We start from the raw sequence: 15,670 nt of genomic DNA, 5'->3' as shown, positions 1-15,670 counted from the left end.
GACACATCGAGCCATCTGGCTTCCCTTACACCTACGTGCACCTTGATCTCAGAAAACGCACGTTTTCCTGGCATCTCCAGTTCTGAACATCCTCCAGCTTCTCTCATGTTTTCTCTGGGTTTCGCCACACCTTAGCCTTAAATATAAAGTACCATTTTGGGGTAATTAGAGATTCCTAATTAATTAGAGTTATAGATTTAAGGATTCAAAGCTTGACAAATGAGCTCAGGTAAATTTTGCAGCACGAGTTGGAGAAAATTACTGGCCCGAGCTACCTGCCCTGCCCCTGTGCTGGAGGTTAATTACCATTTTTCTTGTACAGCCAAAACCACGTGCGCCTCCATCCCAGCCTGCTCCAACTCACAGTCCAGCACCCAGCTCAGCTCCAGCACCATCCAGCCACCAGGCTGCACCAAGGCATGGGCTGTGCCCTGCCCCTGCCGCTCTGTCCTCCAGCAGACAGAAGGGAGCAGTGGCTGAAGATGACCCCATACCTACAGCCTTGGTAGCAGCGCCCATGGGTGTAGGTCTCTTCCTTCACCCCTGGTAGCTGTTTCAGGTCTGCGGTCTTCCAGCAGCAAGCAGAGGTGCAACAGCCTGACACAATGTAAAGGGCATTTTAGTACCTTACAACGGGCAAAATTTCCATTTCACTCAGTATGCCTCAAAGCCTGCATGGCTCGTGTTTTGTTCTGGTTTGGCTTTGTTTTTTTTTTTTTTGGTTTTTTTGTTTGTTTATTTATTTCCTTTCTTTGTCTTTGGAGTTGATGTGATGCACAGGAGAGAGGACAGGATGAGGACTGGGCAAAGGTGGCTCTGCTTCCTGATAGGCACCTCACACCAGAGTATTACAAACACAGTTTCCATCCTTTCTGTTTAGCATATTTGTCTCTATCAATGGTTCTGGCATCATTTTAGACCACTTTCTGATGTTATTGAAGAACTCTTTAACTAAGAATCTGGTTTGGATTACAATGATCAACTGAAGAACTTCACTGTTGAGCCCCACTTAGTATTCAGTGACAGCCCTATCACGTATGGACACCTTAAGCTGCTTCTTTTCCCTTAGTTTTAGGCTATTGTTTGACCTGGAAATACAAGCTCTAAAGCTCATCTAAAAGATTAATTCTGTTATCTCATTTATTGCAGATCTCTGAACTTTCTGAGCCATTAGTGAACAAGAATTTGAGTTTCACAGCAGAGGGAGCAAGTGCCAGTATGATTACGTGGCTGGAATTTAAAATCATGGGCAAAAATATGGATCAAATGGAGTTCAGAGAACGTCACAGAGCAGTAGTAGCCTTGTGAGCAAGGCCTTCACAAAAGGGTTAAAAATGGTTGTTTAGCTAAGAGAGAAGAAAAATGGAATATTTGTGGCCAGACCTTACACAATAACGGCCCATGGAAACCATCTGGAACATCCATGTAAGACATGCAAGAACATCCAATAAATGCAAAAATGGTATCAGAAACTGGGAGAAAGCTTCTTTATATAACCCTCTGAAAGTGAAAATGAAAGGAGAAGGCAGCCAGTGGTACAGAACAGGATTTAATAATTTAATTATATGGTTCCAGGATAGGCCCAGTGTAATTTCTGCAGAGATGGTTATCCATGCAGCTAGGTGGATAGTGTGACTTTAGGTAATAGGCAGCAGCAATAGCCACGCACCATAGAAATGTTATGAGACCACAACTGGTTTGGATAACACACAGATTTTGCAAAGACACGGTCTATCTGGCTGCCGCCAGGGTTTAGGAGCAAATTCTCATTTGCATGGCTCCATCTGCACTCCCTGTGGCTCACCACCAGGCCTTGGGTCGCACTCCCAAAGGGACCCCAGAGCACTCGGCAAAATTGGCTCCAGGTTCCCCTTACAAAAACCTGTGACTGTCTCTGACCAGAAACACCCTGTAGTTCGGGAATTGCAGAAGAAAGAAATGAACAAAGAAAAAAGGGCTGCAACAAATATACAAAGCAGGCTCTCACAGCGAGACCCATTTCAAGATGCATTGCTGCATTTATTTGTGATGAAAAAGTCTGAGGGAGCAGAGGAACAGACAGCAGTAGGGCTGCAGCTGAAACAGGCAGGATGAGACAAACTGTTTGCAAATAGCAGTGAAACAAATGAAGGGTAAATCAAAAACTGAGTTGAAAATGAAGTTATCTGAAGTCCGTAACTAAATTAAGCCAGGAGTTAAATCTTTTTCTCGTTTTCTTCTGTACCATTAGCTTTGCATCATTATTTCTCTCTGAAACAATGAAAACTAGAAAAAAAAAAATCTTAAAATGAAAGCAAGACAGCTGTGAGGTCAAATTATTTCAGTATAATCATATTTATAATTAATTATCAGCATCAGCGAGGCTGCCACAGGTGGAAGGAAGCAGCTCCACTGCCTGCCTCCTGCAGCTCCAGCACTGCCTGGGCAGACCCCGACATCCTGCGGATTCCCAGCTGCTGCTGCTGGACGGGCAAGAGATGATTGATTTTTTTTCCCACAGATGTATTTTATATTGAGTGACATTAATTGAATTATTTTGTGGGTACATATCAAATAAAATACTTTTGCAGAAAGTTAGTACTTAAAATGGACCATTTTGACTTCATAATTTTTGTTTTTAAATTCTAATAGTTTAATATTTCCCCACATGAACACCAAATTAACCATCATTTCTCTGGGAGTAGTGGGAGATGGGCAAGGGACAAGATGGGGCATCAAAGTCATTTAGATATTCAATTTTCAAAGGAAATGAAAAGCTTAACCGTTTTGTTTTAGCCAACTCTGGAACAGTCTGGTAAAAGCAGTACCAAGCACAGAGATTTGAAGATCAAGGGAGAACAAAACAAAACACTTTCTGTGTGTTCAGCTAACTACTTTTTAGCTTTCCCAAGAAGTTACTAACCTATTACACGTTCCTCAGATTAATCATTTCAGATGACAGACAAGTTCAGGTCAGAGTTTAGCTGTGAACGGAGCAGAAGCCATTGTCCTTTCATATTACTGGCATAGCGTTTGAGGTAGTTGAGTCTCAAAATAATGTACCATCTAAAACATACAGTAGAGGAAAAGCATTAAGGTAATGGAAACTCAGTATTTCTAGTGTTCCAAACATATAAATAGAACCCAAGTCAGTACATTAGACAATTGACTGGCTTTGCTTGAATGCACGCAGGAGTAAATGGAAACATCCTTATTTCCTATCCCAAGGGGCAAATTATTTCAGAGCCTGGTTTTGTGCATTAATAAAAAAGCAAGATTCCATTGTCTGGTAGCTAAAATATCTCACTATATATGTGGTATAAGCAGTCCAATAACAAACGGAAAAAGGAAGAAGAAAGCAAAAGAAAAACACCTAGCATTGCAATGTACATATATCAATTAAACATATATATGGGGTATATTTTAGAAATTCTGTAAGCCATCACATGTTCAGGGTACACCTGTGGCTACAGATTGCCCAAAATGTTCTTTTCTCTGATGCTACAATGGGTCTAACAAATGCAGACTGGAATTTCACACCTCTAGAAGAGAGCTGGATTGCAACTCACAAAAAAACTTCCACAGCTCACCACTGATATAACAAATTCATTCATTTCTTTGAAATTTCCATTTTTTCTTCCTGCACGCCTTCATTAGTTTGCCTTTACCTTTGAGAGGCAGAATATTGAGAATGTGGAATTTATAAACAATGAATTTGAAAATGGTACATACTGCCCTTTCTCCACACCTGTGGAAGAAACACTGCTGTGATCTGAACCAAATGCTTACTCACAGTTACATCCAGTGTGCCCATTTGTAGTGTTTGCCCTAGCCACGTGCCAGACAGATTGATCTGGTGCTGAAATGCCAAGGAGAGCATAAAGCCCATATTCCTCCTGTTCTAGAGAGCACTGAAACGTTTCTCGTTGGGAAGGTTTTTCTGTTTTGTATCCGAGGCACTGAATGACACTGCAAGCCTCAGATCCTGCCTCACCACCACCACCACACAGAGTATGTTGGGGATTTTCTGCAAAATGCTGTAAAATTCCTAACAGCAGTAACAGTGGGCTGAAACCAGATGGTAGATCTATCAAATTTCACATGCCAAGATTTTGCAAATATTTATCATTAGAGACAGATTATTCTAATAAAGTCAGATTCACTGGAAGACAAAGATGGTAAGATTGACTTTTATTTAGAGGAAGCCTTGCAGTTTGTGTTTAGATTTTAGTTTGTGTTTTATTTAAATAGGCAGCTAGCATGATAATGACATCTTAGGAAGAAAAAAAAAAAGATTCTTGGAGATACATAGCATGTTTAATTGAAACCATTAGTTTTACTGGCAAACAGCTCTATATTTCTGTTCTGTTAATCTGAACAAAGTGCTGCAATTATGACTCAATACATAATGTCCTCTAGTGCTACTCACCCCACATTCCCAAAGTATAGAAAGAAAACAAAACCGTTTTCAGTTAATAAAACATTCCATGCTTCTATCCAGAATATTTTTATTATATGGTTATCATATACATCAGAATTATATTGGGAACATTTACAAATATGTAAAGATAGTTCAGAACCTCCATTATTCACATACACACTAACTCACACACTCATTTTGCATGTCTAGTCAGCTGTCAGGTGAATGATGCACAAAATTATTGCTTTGTGAACATACACCTCAGATTAGATTTAATCTTCAGTGGCAAGAATTGAGATATTTTTTAAAAAAACAAATCTTAAATACCCTGTATAACATACCTGTGCATAAACCTAAAGATATGTTTAGCTTACCCATTACCTTTGAAATACTTACCAAAATTAAAATTTGAAACCCATTTATAAAAAAAAAAAAAAGTATTAAAAAGTTCACCATTATTTACAAATCCGATTAAATTACACATAAATAAATATTTACATTCAACACACTGCTTCCCTTAGTACGCATAAAGCCTCCCTGGAAATATTTTTTGGCCTTAATAGGCAAAAAAAAAAAAATGTTTTTTAAAAAAGTTATGTGCCTATTCTTTCAAGTTTCCCCCCCAATTTTAAAACAAGACAATATAAATATGTCAATAAAGCTGCAATATCCTTAAACACAGAAAGTGAATTTTCTAAAAGCATTTTCATTTCCAACTATTCCTTGTTAAAAAAATATCAAGATAATGTCAACTGCAGCCAACATTACTGCAGTTTTTAAAAGCCTGAATATTTCCATAAAAATAAGCACGTCAAATGCCATCAGATAATTTTCCATTTACCAGGATTTTAGTACTCTCCTATGGTAATCTGTAAATAAAGGGGAAAAAAAGAAAATGAATAATCTTACGATTTTCAGGTGTTTGTAAAAAAAACGTACATAAATCTATATACCATTATTTAATACTGCTTTATTGTTACTGTTGCATTAAGAGAGACTAAAATCCTGATATTTTTATCTGATAACAAATTGACTTCCATCTAAAATCTGTACCTTAAAAGCTATACACGAAGCTGGTCACTTCTAGATACTTAGATGTGGAAAAGAAATCTAAATATATCTTTTTGCATATTTCCATCCAAACCCTTATAGCACCACTTTTACAGCAAAGGATGTCAATACACCTGTACCAAGTACTTATCTTCTGGTAATTGCTTCCACAGATAAGGGATACTGCAGCTTTTAGAAAGACTTGTCTCATGGATCCAGGAGGAGTGAAGATCCTGAATAAGATGATTTTTTTTTTCCTTGTTTTCCCTTTCTTATTTAAGAAAAAAAAAAAAATAGTACCCAAATTTCTACGTTCCCCCGGCAAGAAGATCCCAGTCTGTGTTAAGGAGGAAGAGTTTAAAGTCTGGTTTCTCTCCTTTTATTTCCTGTGCTTATCCATTTTATCGATGGTTTTGTTGGTTTCTGCAGGGCTCTGGTCGCCAGCGTTCATGTATGTTTTGTCTGCTATTTTTAATGCTTCATTTAGGTAGTTCTGGACGGATGTCATGGCAGCACAGATGGCAGCACTCCCAAAGCCATGTGTGATCAGGCTAAAATGAGTCAAACAGCCCTGGATGCCAGGGTCCAAGATGGGACTGGGTCTCGTGTTTCCAAGAGGAGTTCTGTCCTGAGTGAGGAGGTCTGTGAATTCCTTACAAATCTGCCTGTAAGACACAAAGTGATTTCACTTTATACCATGGTAGGAATTTGTGCACAAGCAAATAAATAAAAAAAAAAAAAAAAGAGAAAAAAATCCATGTCAACTATTTGGCCGTTATGTGGGAATTAAAAGTTTTCAGAAATTCATTACTCCATCAACAGCAAGACAGCAGTGCTCTCCACAGTCCAAAATTAAAGCTCATTTATTAGTATTGGCATCTGACAACCCTTCTGTTTTATCTGTGTCACACAAACACGTCCCCACGCTGCAGAATAATCTCTCCACCTCTGCTGTCTGGCTGGCTCGGCATCATTTGCTCTAGGTTTTCAGGGAGGGCTGGGATGTAGGGCTAGTTTCTGTGAGAACTTCCACAGCTGTAGTTACATGATTTAGAGAGACTAAAGCAGCTGAAGGGGAGATTCAATCTAGTTGTGTATGTTGTACGTTCATCCCCTCTTCCATAGAGACCCGGGCCCTGATCCTGCAAACACGAACACATATGCCTGGCAAAACACGAATCGTTAATAAACGCTCCAGCATATGTTGTTTGCTGCTTGTAAATCTGTCCCCTTGATGTGATTTCACTTGAGATGAGCAATCCTAACAATCATCACTTGATCAGAATTTCTCAAATCATAAACATCTTCCAAAAGATGCCTGCTATTAGGGTTAACAATGCCGATAACAATCCTAAAGAGCCAAAGGGCTCATGCTCAGTAAGAAGCAAAAGGTTCAGGCTATAAAGAGAAACAATGTATTTCTAAAAAATACAGTCTTGGTAAAGGAAGTCTCTTTTTCAGGGAAAGATAGATGGATTCATTCAGTACCAGGAGGAATGTGGAATCCCTGCACGGGGCAGGATTTTGCTTGTCTAATCCAAGCATAAAGTCAAAACAACTCATCAGTTTAACCAGGCTTTTCTCAGATCCTCTGCACAGTGACGGTGCTTTCAAAGCAAGAAATTGCACCCACCCAAACCAGAAAACATCTCAGACCAGGGATGGATCATAATCTAAGGGCTTTGGTTAAACGTCATCGTGGGAAGGGGACAGTGAGCACTCCAGCCAGTGGTGTAAGATAAGCACAGCTAAACACAGGTATTTCCTACCAGGGACCTGTTCAGTACATGCTCTATTTACAGGTACAATGTCTGCAGAACAGCTCCAGCAAAGCTTTTCCTTTAGCCTTCCCTACGGTGTTCACCAGGATTTACAGTAAGAATTTAGTTAAGAACAGGGACTTCTCCCATCTGCTATACATTGCCTTTCACTGAACTAAAGATCTTCAGCTTTGATAGCAAAATGGGACTACCCACACTTTGATCCCTAGAGTCCCACAGGGGAATGCTGTTGCCAAAAAAAACAGCTACAAGGACCTAGTGGCCGGGCTTGCCTTGCACCCGGTGTGCCCACCAGTAACTCTCTCCACGTGCCTCTGCCTCTCTGGGCTGCTCGCACACAGGCAGGGCAACCACCAGCTCCCAGTCCCGTCCCAGTTCACGTTCCTCTGCCACACCTGGCCCCCAGGTCCTCAGCCCTGTCTCACCTAGGGACATCTTTTTCCTGGAGATACAGCTACCCTGGTAAGAGACACAGATTCTTTCTTTCTTTTTTTTTTTTTTTTTTTTCCACTACTGTTTAAAAGAAAAAAACAACAACAAAAAAAAGTGGTCCAAACTGCTTTAGAATTACCATACAGGGTTATTATTATTATTGGTTCAGACTAAAATAACTGCTGTCATAGTTGAATTCAAACCAAAACCAAGCAAGAATTGTTTCCTCTCCCTGATTAAAATTACACATGAAAATGTAGCAAACTGTCCACAACCACAGATACTCATGGTCAGACAAAACCACCTTTAAAAAAGAGGGGAAAAAAATGCAAAGCCAGAAAACTTACTTTGCAGCAAGAAGCATATTCTTCCTGTTCGCCATTTCGTTGCGGCCCATGTGTGGTCTAGTTAAATATTCGGCCACTGCTTTGGAAGGAAACTCTGTCTCGCATACATAACCGAAGTCACGGGCAAGATGTACAGCTTCACCTGGCGTGGGCAGAAGGGAATAGTTATTAAAAGTTGCAGTGCTTATTTATTATAAGGAGATCGGGGAAATTAAGCAAAGCAGAGGAATAAATTTCAAGATTTTTTTCTTTAAGAAAGGGACACTTCTGTTTTCCACCATGCCATTCATTACCATTTTCTAATAAATAGATCAGTGTTTCTTGGTAAATTTGCATCAAGTAAAAATACAACAACGCTACATGATTACAGCTATGAAAAAGAATTCCCTTCCCTTTACTGGAAAAGACTTTTCTTTTGTTTCTATGCAGATTCACTGCTTAGCAAAGACTAGAATTTAGCCTATAACAAATTTCCCACTGATATTTAAAAAAGCTTGCAATTACATTCCACCGATGCAACGATTTTTTAGTACATTTTCTAGCTCCTTTATAATAACAATGTTCGTATAAAGTAAAATTGGAAAGTTTATAACTACACAGCTTTTTTAATTAAGGCAATTCCACCACGCACAAAAACACGAGGCTGACATCATCAGGCTGTACCTGTAACACACACGTGTGCGCGCGCGCGCACGTAGCCTCTCGGGCAGCTCTTAAATCCAACTTCCAAAATAAGGTTTTAAATGGAATTTGCTGTATTATTTCAGCTCATGCAGAAATGAAATGGCAGCAAGGTGTTGTTGGATCATTTGTCACGTTTCAATTGCTGCTTCTATTCCTATTAAGTTGTACCACTGCCAGGAGCTGCTTTCAACAGCAGCACAAAACATAACCCCACACAGACACGTAAATACACCCTGCCGTCAGCTTAACTGAGAGGGTCCACATAGCATGTTACAGATTAAAGGGGCTCCAGTTTCCCATCAGGAAGTCAAACGCTATAAATCTCACTTTATATGCTTGTTTATGAGAAAAGCTTCTGAGGATACCGCGGAGGTAAGGCCAGGGATCGCAGGCAGCTGCCGCGGACTTCAGGTGTCCCAGTAGGGAACCAAACTCTGCGATGTGCTGGGTTTCACCCCTTTCTCCTTCCCTTAACAAAACCCCAAAGTACCTCAGGAAACAGACTGGACAACCCAGGCGTTTCGCAGAGCCCTGTGCCCAGGAGGGATTGATTGCATCCTGGCCCACGGCTGGTGCTCAGCACCGTGCTGGTTGGGAGACCCGATCGATGGCAGGGGGGTGAGGAGCCCCCCGAAGGCACCTCGTCGGGTACCTGCTGCCCCATCCCCAGCACGCTCACTGTCAACTATAAACACACAGAACCCCCTCCATTGAATTCCCAGCCCTTCCACGCTTTGCCTGGAGGATAAGAGCTATACACAAGGGAAAGGAAGTTTATTTTTAAGACACGTTCAAGACTGACCTTCCACCAAAGATGTCAATAGTGTCACATTTGCAGCTTTCCTTCTACCAGCTGGAAGGTTCAAGCCAATTTTATCCAGTTTTTCCCTTAATGATCTGCCACCATTTTTAGATTTGGCTCTGTAATTAGGGAGGGGGAAAAAAAAGGCTTTATTTATCTTCAGGGGACTTTTTTGTTTTGTTTAAAAAAAAATAAAAATGAGAAATTCCAGTTACTGACATTCAATAGGGTTCTACTGGGGGTAAGATAAAAGACAGGCTCTCTTTTCAAGTGACCTACTTTTAAAATGCTTTACTACAAACCAGCCAGGATGAAACACAGCAGAGGTCAAAATCAAAATGTTTCAGACTGCACCACTGAAACCAGAAGCTGTAGAATGATCACAAACCAAATTAAAAGTGTGTGCAAAGAAAGGACACACGAAGTCTCCTTGTAACGATGCAACAAGACCACGAGATTTAATCCAAAAATCATTCCACGGGGAGACAGTTTGTCACAGGAACAAGAAAGCTCCACGAGCAGTTTTAAGAGACAAAAATCCGATTTTCAACAGCGAATGAGAATTGCTGTCAGAGCTGTTAATAGCACTTCTCTCCGAGAAGTGGCAGAAGTGCAAAGAAGTTTTATTTCCAAAGCCAATTAGGATTCAGTGTTGTTGGGCTTCTGAAAAATCTGAAGTTTGATAAAAGGCTTTCTTAGCGCATCATTGTGCTAATCTGGCCGCAACCACACACACCAGGCACGGGGAGAAAAAATAAGGAAGGCTGGGTGCGGACGGCTGGGAGCAGGGGTCGCAGCCTACCTTCTGAGTACTCCTCCTAGCAGAGAGGCGTTGAGACACTCCGGGGGCGAGAGCCGTCTCTGAACCTCTGCTACTGTCACTTTGTATTTGGACGTGGAGCTCAGGAGGGAAAGCCTCCCCGGAACCGAGCAGAACACTTCGTTGGGGTTTATGACCACTCCGATTAATCCATCCTTTTGGCAGGGGAGACTCAGAGCGCTGTTTTTCGTTAAGGAAATGGGACCTGCAGGAGGGAAAGCAGGTATTTTAGGAAAGGGAAAAATAAGTACGGAGTGGCAAGTGAATTTTCTTTGTACGAGGACAGACCGGGAGACGGGATTTCGTTTGGCTCTAAACGCTCCCCACGACTCAGTCCCAGAACGCCAGCGGTCCTCTCCACGCTCCAGTTCAAGGAGCTGCCGAACGCAACTAAATATCCTTCTTAAAACAAAACCGAAAAAAAAATACACAAGGCACCCAAACAATGGGTGCCAAAAACAATGATGAAAAACCGTGGTATTAAAGTTAGCAGATCCAGTCCTATAAAGAGCCCGACAGAGCTGCAGACGACAAATCCGCATCCCTCGGCTGCTGGCAGCAACCCGGGGCGGGAGAAACCTCCCAGCTACCGCCGGGCTCCCCTTCCACCTCGCAAAGGCGCCTGCGGAATTTAATCCCGGCAAATTCATACCAGACAGCACACAACAGGGCTGACAAACTGAAAGTAAACCCCCGCTGCTGAACGGCTTCGGCGGCTGGGTGCGCACGGCCGGCAGAGGCTGGGCAGGGGCACAGCCACGCACGCAGCCCGCAGCCAGCCCGCTCCTCCGTCGCCCACCCGCTGAGTCCCAGCCGGGGGCTGCTGGCGCCGGTCGGAAAGGGTTAAAAAGAGCCGAGGTCTGCCTTGGTCCCTGGGGGGGGCAAGGGCTTTGGTGCCGCATCTGACAGCGGAATAATTCTCCCATGAGCTAAACGCAGCAATCAGCGCTCTGCCAAACACTTCTGCTTTTCCTCAGTTAGGTATTTGTTTGAAGTCTTCTGGAGGAAACTTCCACTGATTTTTTCTTTCAAAGCACAAATTTGTTTAAAAACAAACGCAGAAAAAAAAAAAGCAACCAAGCCCTACGCGACCGTGCGCCTAAATTGAGTCAATACGCCCTTCCTCCTCAGGACCCCGGCCGCAAAACCGCTCCGGTTATGGTTTATCCGAGCAGGCTCACGCCGACCGGGTCCTTCCCGAGCCTGGGGAAGAAGTTAAAGGGCAAAAAAAAAGAAGGAAAAAAAGCGAGGAGCCCCCCCGGGTGCTGCTCCCCCCCGGCCCACGGGCACGCTGCGGTGGCCACGGCAGAGGGGCCGGGGCCCCCCCCGGGGGGCTGCCCCAAGCCTCGGTCGCCCCGATCCCCACGAGAACCCCCCCCCCCAAAACTCGGGGGGCGGCGCAGGGCCCCCTCACTGACCTTTCCTAATGACCGTCTGGTCATGCATTAACAAGTGTTGGTCCTCCACGTTCTGCAAAGAGAAAGGGGAGAAAGTTGCACACACCTCGAGAGCTACGCGGGGGGGACACGGGGTTTGGGGCCGGACGGGCAGAGGCTGAGAGACCCCCGCAGGTGCGGGGCAAGAATTTGGGAAGAGCAGGAGGACGGGGGGCGAGGCTCCGGCAGCCGGGGGACAGGTAACGGGGGGGGGGGAAGAGGCTTACCTGCACCTCCTCCATCTGGTGGGCCATGTCGTGGAGGCCCAGGTTGTCGGCCAGTGCGGAGGCATCGAGGCCGTGGCCGTGGGGCAGCAGAAGCTCGGATCGGCGGTACGTCTCCCGACGGCCTCCGGCCGAGCCGCTCTCCAGGGCCGAGAGGTGCGGGACGAGGCCGGGGCGGCCGTGGGGGGCGAGGCCGGCCGGCTCCTGGCCCTGCCGGGGGGGCCAAGCGCCCTGCTGCTGGCTGGGGGGCGGCGGCGGCGGCTGGTGCAGGGGGTTGATGGAGAAGGGGTCCCCGAGGTGGGAGTAGGGGTCGCTGGACTGCGAGTAAGGCAGAGGCTGGTAGGGCGGGGGGAAGTAGGGGGGCTGGAAATCGGAGGCTCCCGAGTGGGAGAGCGGCGGGGCCGGGCTGTACAGGTGCTGGCTGACCGCCGAGAGGTGCGGGAGCCGCGGGTTGCCGTTGCTGCTGCCATCGTGGCGGTCCTGGAAGGCAGACGGGGGGGAGAAGGGAGGTGGTGGTCAGTGGGGGGCTGCCGGGCCGCGGGGGGGCACCGGGCGGCAGCCAGGGGCATTTTCTGGCACCGGGGGGCAGAGGGAAAGCCGCCCCAATCCTAACCGGGGGCTCTTCCTTTTCTTTTTCCTCAGGCACCGCGCGTAGGAAATGAGCCCGGCTCGTCAGGGAAGGGGTTAGGAACCAGTTCCCACCGCTGTCCTCACCACGAGGCACTCGACTTCTTGAATCATTAAAAAAATAACTGCAGTCACCGGCGGGGCCGATTTACCCAGCCCCACGCTGCCCCCATGGGGTGGCGGCTCCGAGCCCCGGGCAGGGTCCCCCCACGCCCGACGGCTGCTGGCCCCGCTCCTCCCCTCGCCCCAAACCCCGGCAGGCACACATTAACGTCCACATGGACCCGATCCTGGGTTTCAGCGGCTTCTGGCCCCACGGTCGGTAAAATACCACCGCTGGGTGATGAAAGGCGAGCGGGGTCTCAGCGCGGCGTGAAGCGAGACCTACAGCTCGCCTGCCGGAGAGGGGGGCGGGGGGGGTGAGCACGGCCGCGTCGGAGCCCAAAATCCGGCAGCAAACCCTACGAGAGGTGGGAGCCGCTCCCACGGAGGATGGAAACGTGGGGAGGGCGGCTCGGGACGGCTGCAGCCCTGCCGCGGCTCCTACCTGCCCCTGCCACCCCGACGGGGCTCCCCGGTTCAGCCTGGGCTCCCCCCTTCTGCCGGGGCTCTCCCTTTTTGCACGGGCACCCCCGCTTCTGCCCGGGGCTCCCCACTTCCCCAACTTTTACTTTTCCGACTTGCTCCACGGGGCGCAGCCCTGCGCCTGCAGGCACTGCTGTGTGCGGTGGGGGACAGGCTCCGTTCTCCCGGCTGGGAATGCCGGGGTTTTTCCCCTTTTTCCCCAGGATTCGAGGGGGGGGATTTAAAAAAAAAAAAAAAAAAAAAAAAAAAAAAAAGGCAAAGCAAAAAAAGCAAAGTGGGGGCTCGGGGAATGGAGGAATCCCGGCTAGAGGCGAGCAGGGGGATCACAGCGGCCGGGGGGCTCGGGGCTGCCCCCCCCCCGTTCCCCACCCGCCCCCTTCCCGCTCTTCTCACCTCGCAATCCTCTTCGTACTTGACATTATCTGCTAGTTTCCACAACATGGCGTCCAGCCTCCAACCCAGGTGTGCGGTGCCGAAAAAAAAAAAAAAAAAAAAAAAAAAAGCGCGGCGGAGAAGCCCCCCCCCCCCCCACGGGCGGTAAATCCACGTCGGCGCTGGGGAAGAGGAGCTGCCCCCCGGAACGGAGCTCAGTTGTTGGCAGGCATGGAGGCTGCCGACGGACTAACCCGCCGCTCTAATGGTCACTCGGGTTTTTTTCCCTGCCCAGACGCCCTTAATGGCAATAGGATTATCATAACTCCTCCCCAGGGATGGCTCGGCACCCGCGGCCGCCAGCCACTCAGGAGGGAGCGCGCAGCCCCCGGCCCCTCCTTCCGCGCCGCGCTGCGCCCCCGCGGGGGACGCGCGGGGCTGGGGGCACGCGTGGGCACCCCCCGCAGCAGCGGGGCCGCCCCCCAGTGTGCCCCTACAAATCTTTCTTATTATTTTGTATTTTTATTTATTTTGGGGGGAGGTGTAATGGGTGTGGATTTTTTTTTTCCACGCACACGCGTGGAAGGAATTTTGTTGCAATCCACGCGGGGAGCTGCAGCGCCCGTACCCCAAAAGTGCCACGGGGCCGGCGGCTTCTGGGCGAAATGAATCGGGAAAAGTTCCTCGCCGGAGCGTCCGAGCGCCAGTCGGAGCGCAATTTGCATAATTGTCAGAGTTTTGACTTACTGATTACAACTTGTAAGCTACCGATGTTTAAGGTATAATTTCCTTAATTAGCCGGCGAGATTATTGCAGCTGCCTTGGATCCCTCGTAGGTAAAGCAGCCCTGATTCAGCGTCCCCGATGCGAGGCGGTGCGAATCGCGGCGCTGCTCTCCCCTCGTTGTTATTTCAGCCCTTAACGAAAACCTCCCTGCCCCAACTTCTCGGCACAACTCGGGGCTGGGGAGCCAGGTGGGAGGCGAGCCGCGTTTTTGGGGGCTGGAAGCACGCTTTCATCTGAGCTCCCGAAATGCTGCCCTGCCAAATTGCCACCTTTCTGCGGCCATTTGATCTGCGCGCTTCTGTGTGTCAGACAAAATGAACATCGTTTGCAAAAGCAACGACTTCTCCCAGTGTTTTAAGGTGCATCCGGATCGCTGCTCATTTACATGAGAGGAGCAAGTGTTTGTTTATTGTGACAGGGACAAAGGATGACCCTGGCCGGGGCTGGCTGCGGAGATGTCGGCTATCGGCGTGCCCGCGGAGCTGCTGGTAAAGGCCCGAGCAGAGCCACGGCTCACCCCTTAAACTACATCACCCCCCTCTTTTTTTTTTTTTTCCCTGAGTATCGCAGGAGAAAATAATAATAACAATAATATGCAAAAAAAAAAAAAAAAAACCACGACCCACCTCCCTCCGACTAAATGAACGACCTAAAAATAAAGCGAGGAGGACGGGGGTGCTGCAAGTAACTGTTGGAGGTGTTATCTGCCTTATCTAGCACGCAGGTGCTGATTTGCAGTCCTCGCATTAAGCCCATCATCAGCAGGGACTCCGCATTATCATTTTTGGTGGAGTCTCTATTTATTTTTTTTAACGACGGTGTTTTTCTTCCAGGGATGTTTCTTTGAAATGCAGTTCGCGACGATTATTAGCGAGTGTGCTCGCGCTGCTCCTGGCGTCATTAAGACTAGGAATCTAAATAATAAAAGACAGGGGGAGCTTAAAGTTCATTTGTATTAAAGGGACAAGATGGATTTAAACAGAAACGAAGAAGGGAGCCGTCGAGCTTCCCAGGTTCGGGAAGATCAGCTCTCCTCCTCCCAGAGCCGTCCCGCACTGTGTGTAACAACGCCGGAGATTTTTGTCGGAACCTCGGATTTTCTTTCTGCTCAGAAACGTCACGCTGATTTTCTCATTCTTGAACATTTTCAAGGTCTGAACACCTCCGTTTTGTTTATTTTCGTGGCCAGGAGCGCGATAATGAATCCAGTTTCGCCTTATTTGTTTACACACATATATCAAATACACATAAATAGAGGAGTGGAAGAGGATGAGGGGGTTAGAAGAAATTATCTAAACAAGGCGCCCAAAATAACCACTTGGCTT

General features: G+C 46.8%; 1 protein-coding gene across 1 annotated transcript; it reads right to left on the bottom strand.

Annotated features, from left to right (window-relative positions):
* Positions 1 to 4,470: 4,470 nt before the first annotated feature.
* TFAP2C (transcription factor AP-2 gamma) lies at positions 4,471 to 13,909 on the bottom strand. Its single transcript, XM_035344056.1, has 7 exons — positions 13,581 to 13,909; positions 11,979 to 12,455; positions 11,734 to 11,785; positions 10,298 to 10,520; positions 9,496 to 9,614; positions 8,010 to 8,151; positions 4,471 to 6,114 (listed from the first exon to the last, which is right to left on the bottom strand). The coding sequence occupies exons 1-7, from the start codon at positions 13,626 to 13,628 to the stop codon at positions 5,829 to 5,831; spliced, it is 1,347 nt and encodes a 448-aa protein (XP_035199947.1). The 5' UTR covers positions 13,629 to 13,909; the 3' UTR covers positions 4,471 to 5,828.
* Positions 13,910 to 15,670: the final 1,761 nt, after the last annotated feature.

The sequence above is a fragment of the Oxyura jamaicensis genome, chromosome 20 (assembly GCF_011077185.1).
Source record: "Oxyura jamaicensis isolate SHBP4307 breed ruddy duck chromosome 20, BPBGC_Ojam_1.0, whole genome shotgun sequence".
Classification (NCBI taxonomy): Eukaryota; Metazoa; Chordata; class Aves; order Anseriformes; family Anatidae; genus Oxyura; species Oxyura jamaicensis.
This window is presented reverse-complemented; position numbering and strand designations above follow the sequence as displayed.

Bases quoted from the DNA above. Each gene is read 5' to 3' on its own strand.
- TFAP2C (XM_035344056.1), bottom strand. From the start codon at position 13,628: ATGTTGTGGAAACTAGCAGATAATGTCAAGTACGAAGAGGATTGCGAG. The intron at 12,456-13,580 runs GTGAGAAGAGCG...TCTGCCTTCCAG, and splicing joins AGTACGAAGAGGATTGCGAG to GACCGCCACGATGGCAGCAG. The intron at 6,115-8,009 runs GTAAGTTTTCTG...TGTGTCTTACAG, and splicing joins AATATGCTTCTTGCTGCAAA to GCAGATTTGTAAGGAATTCA.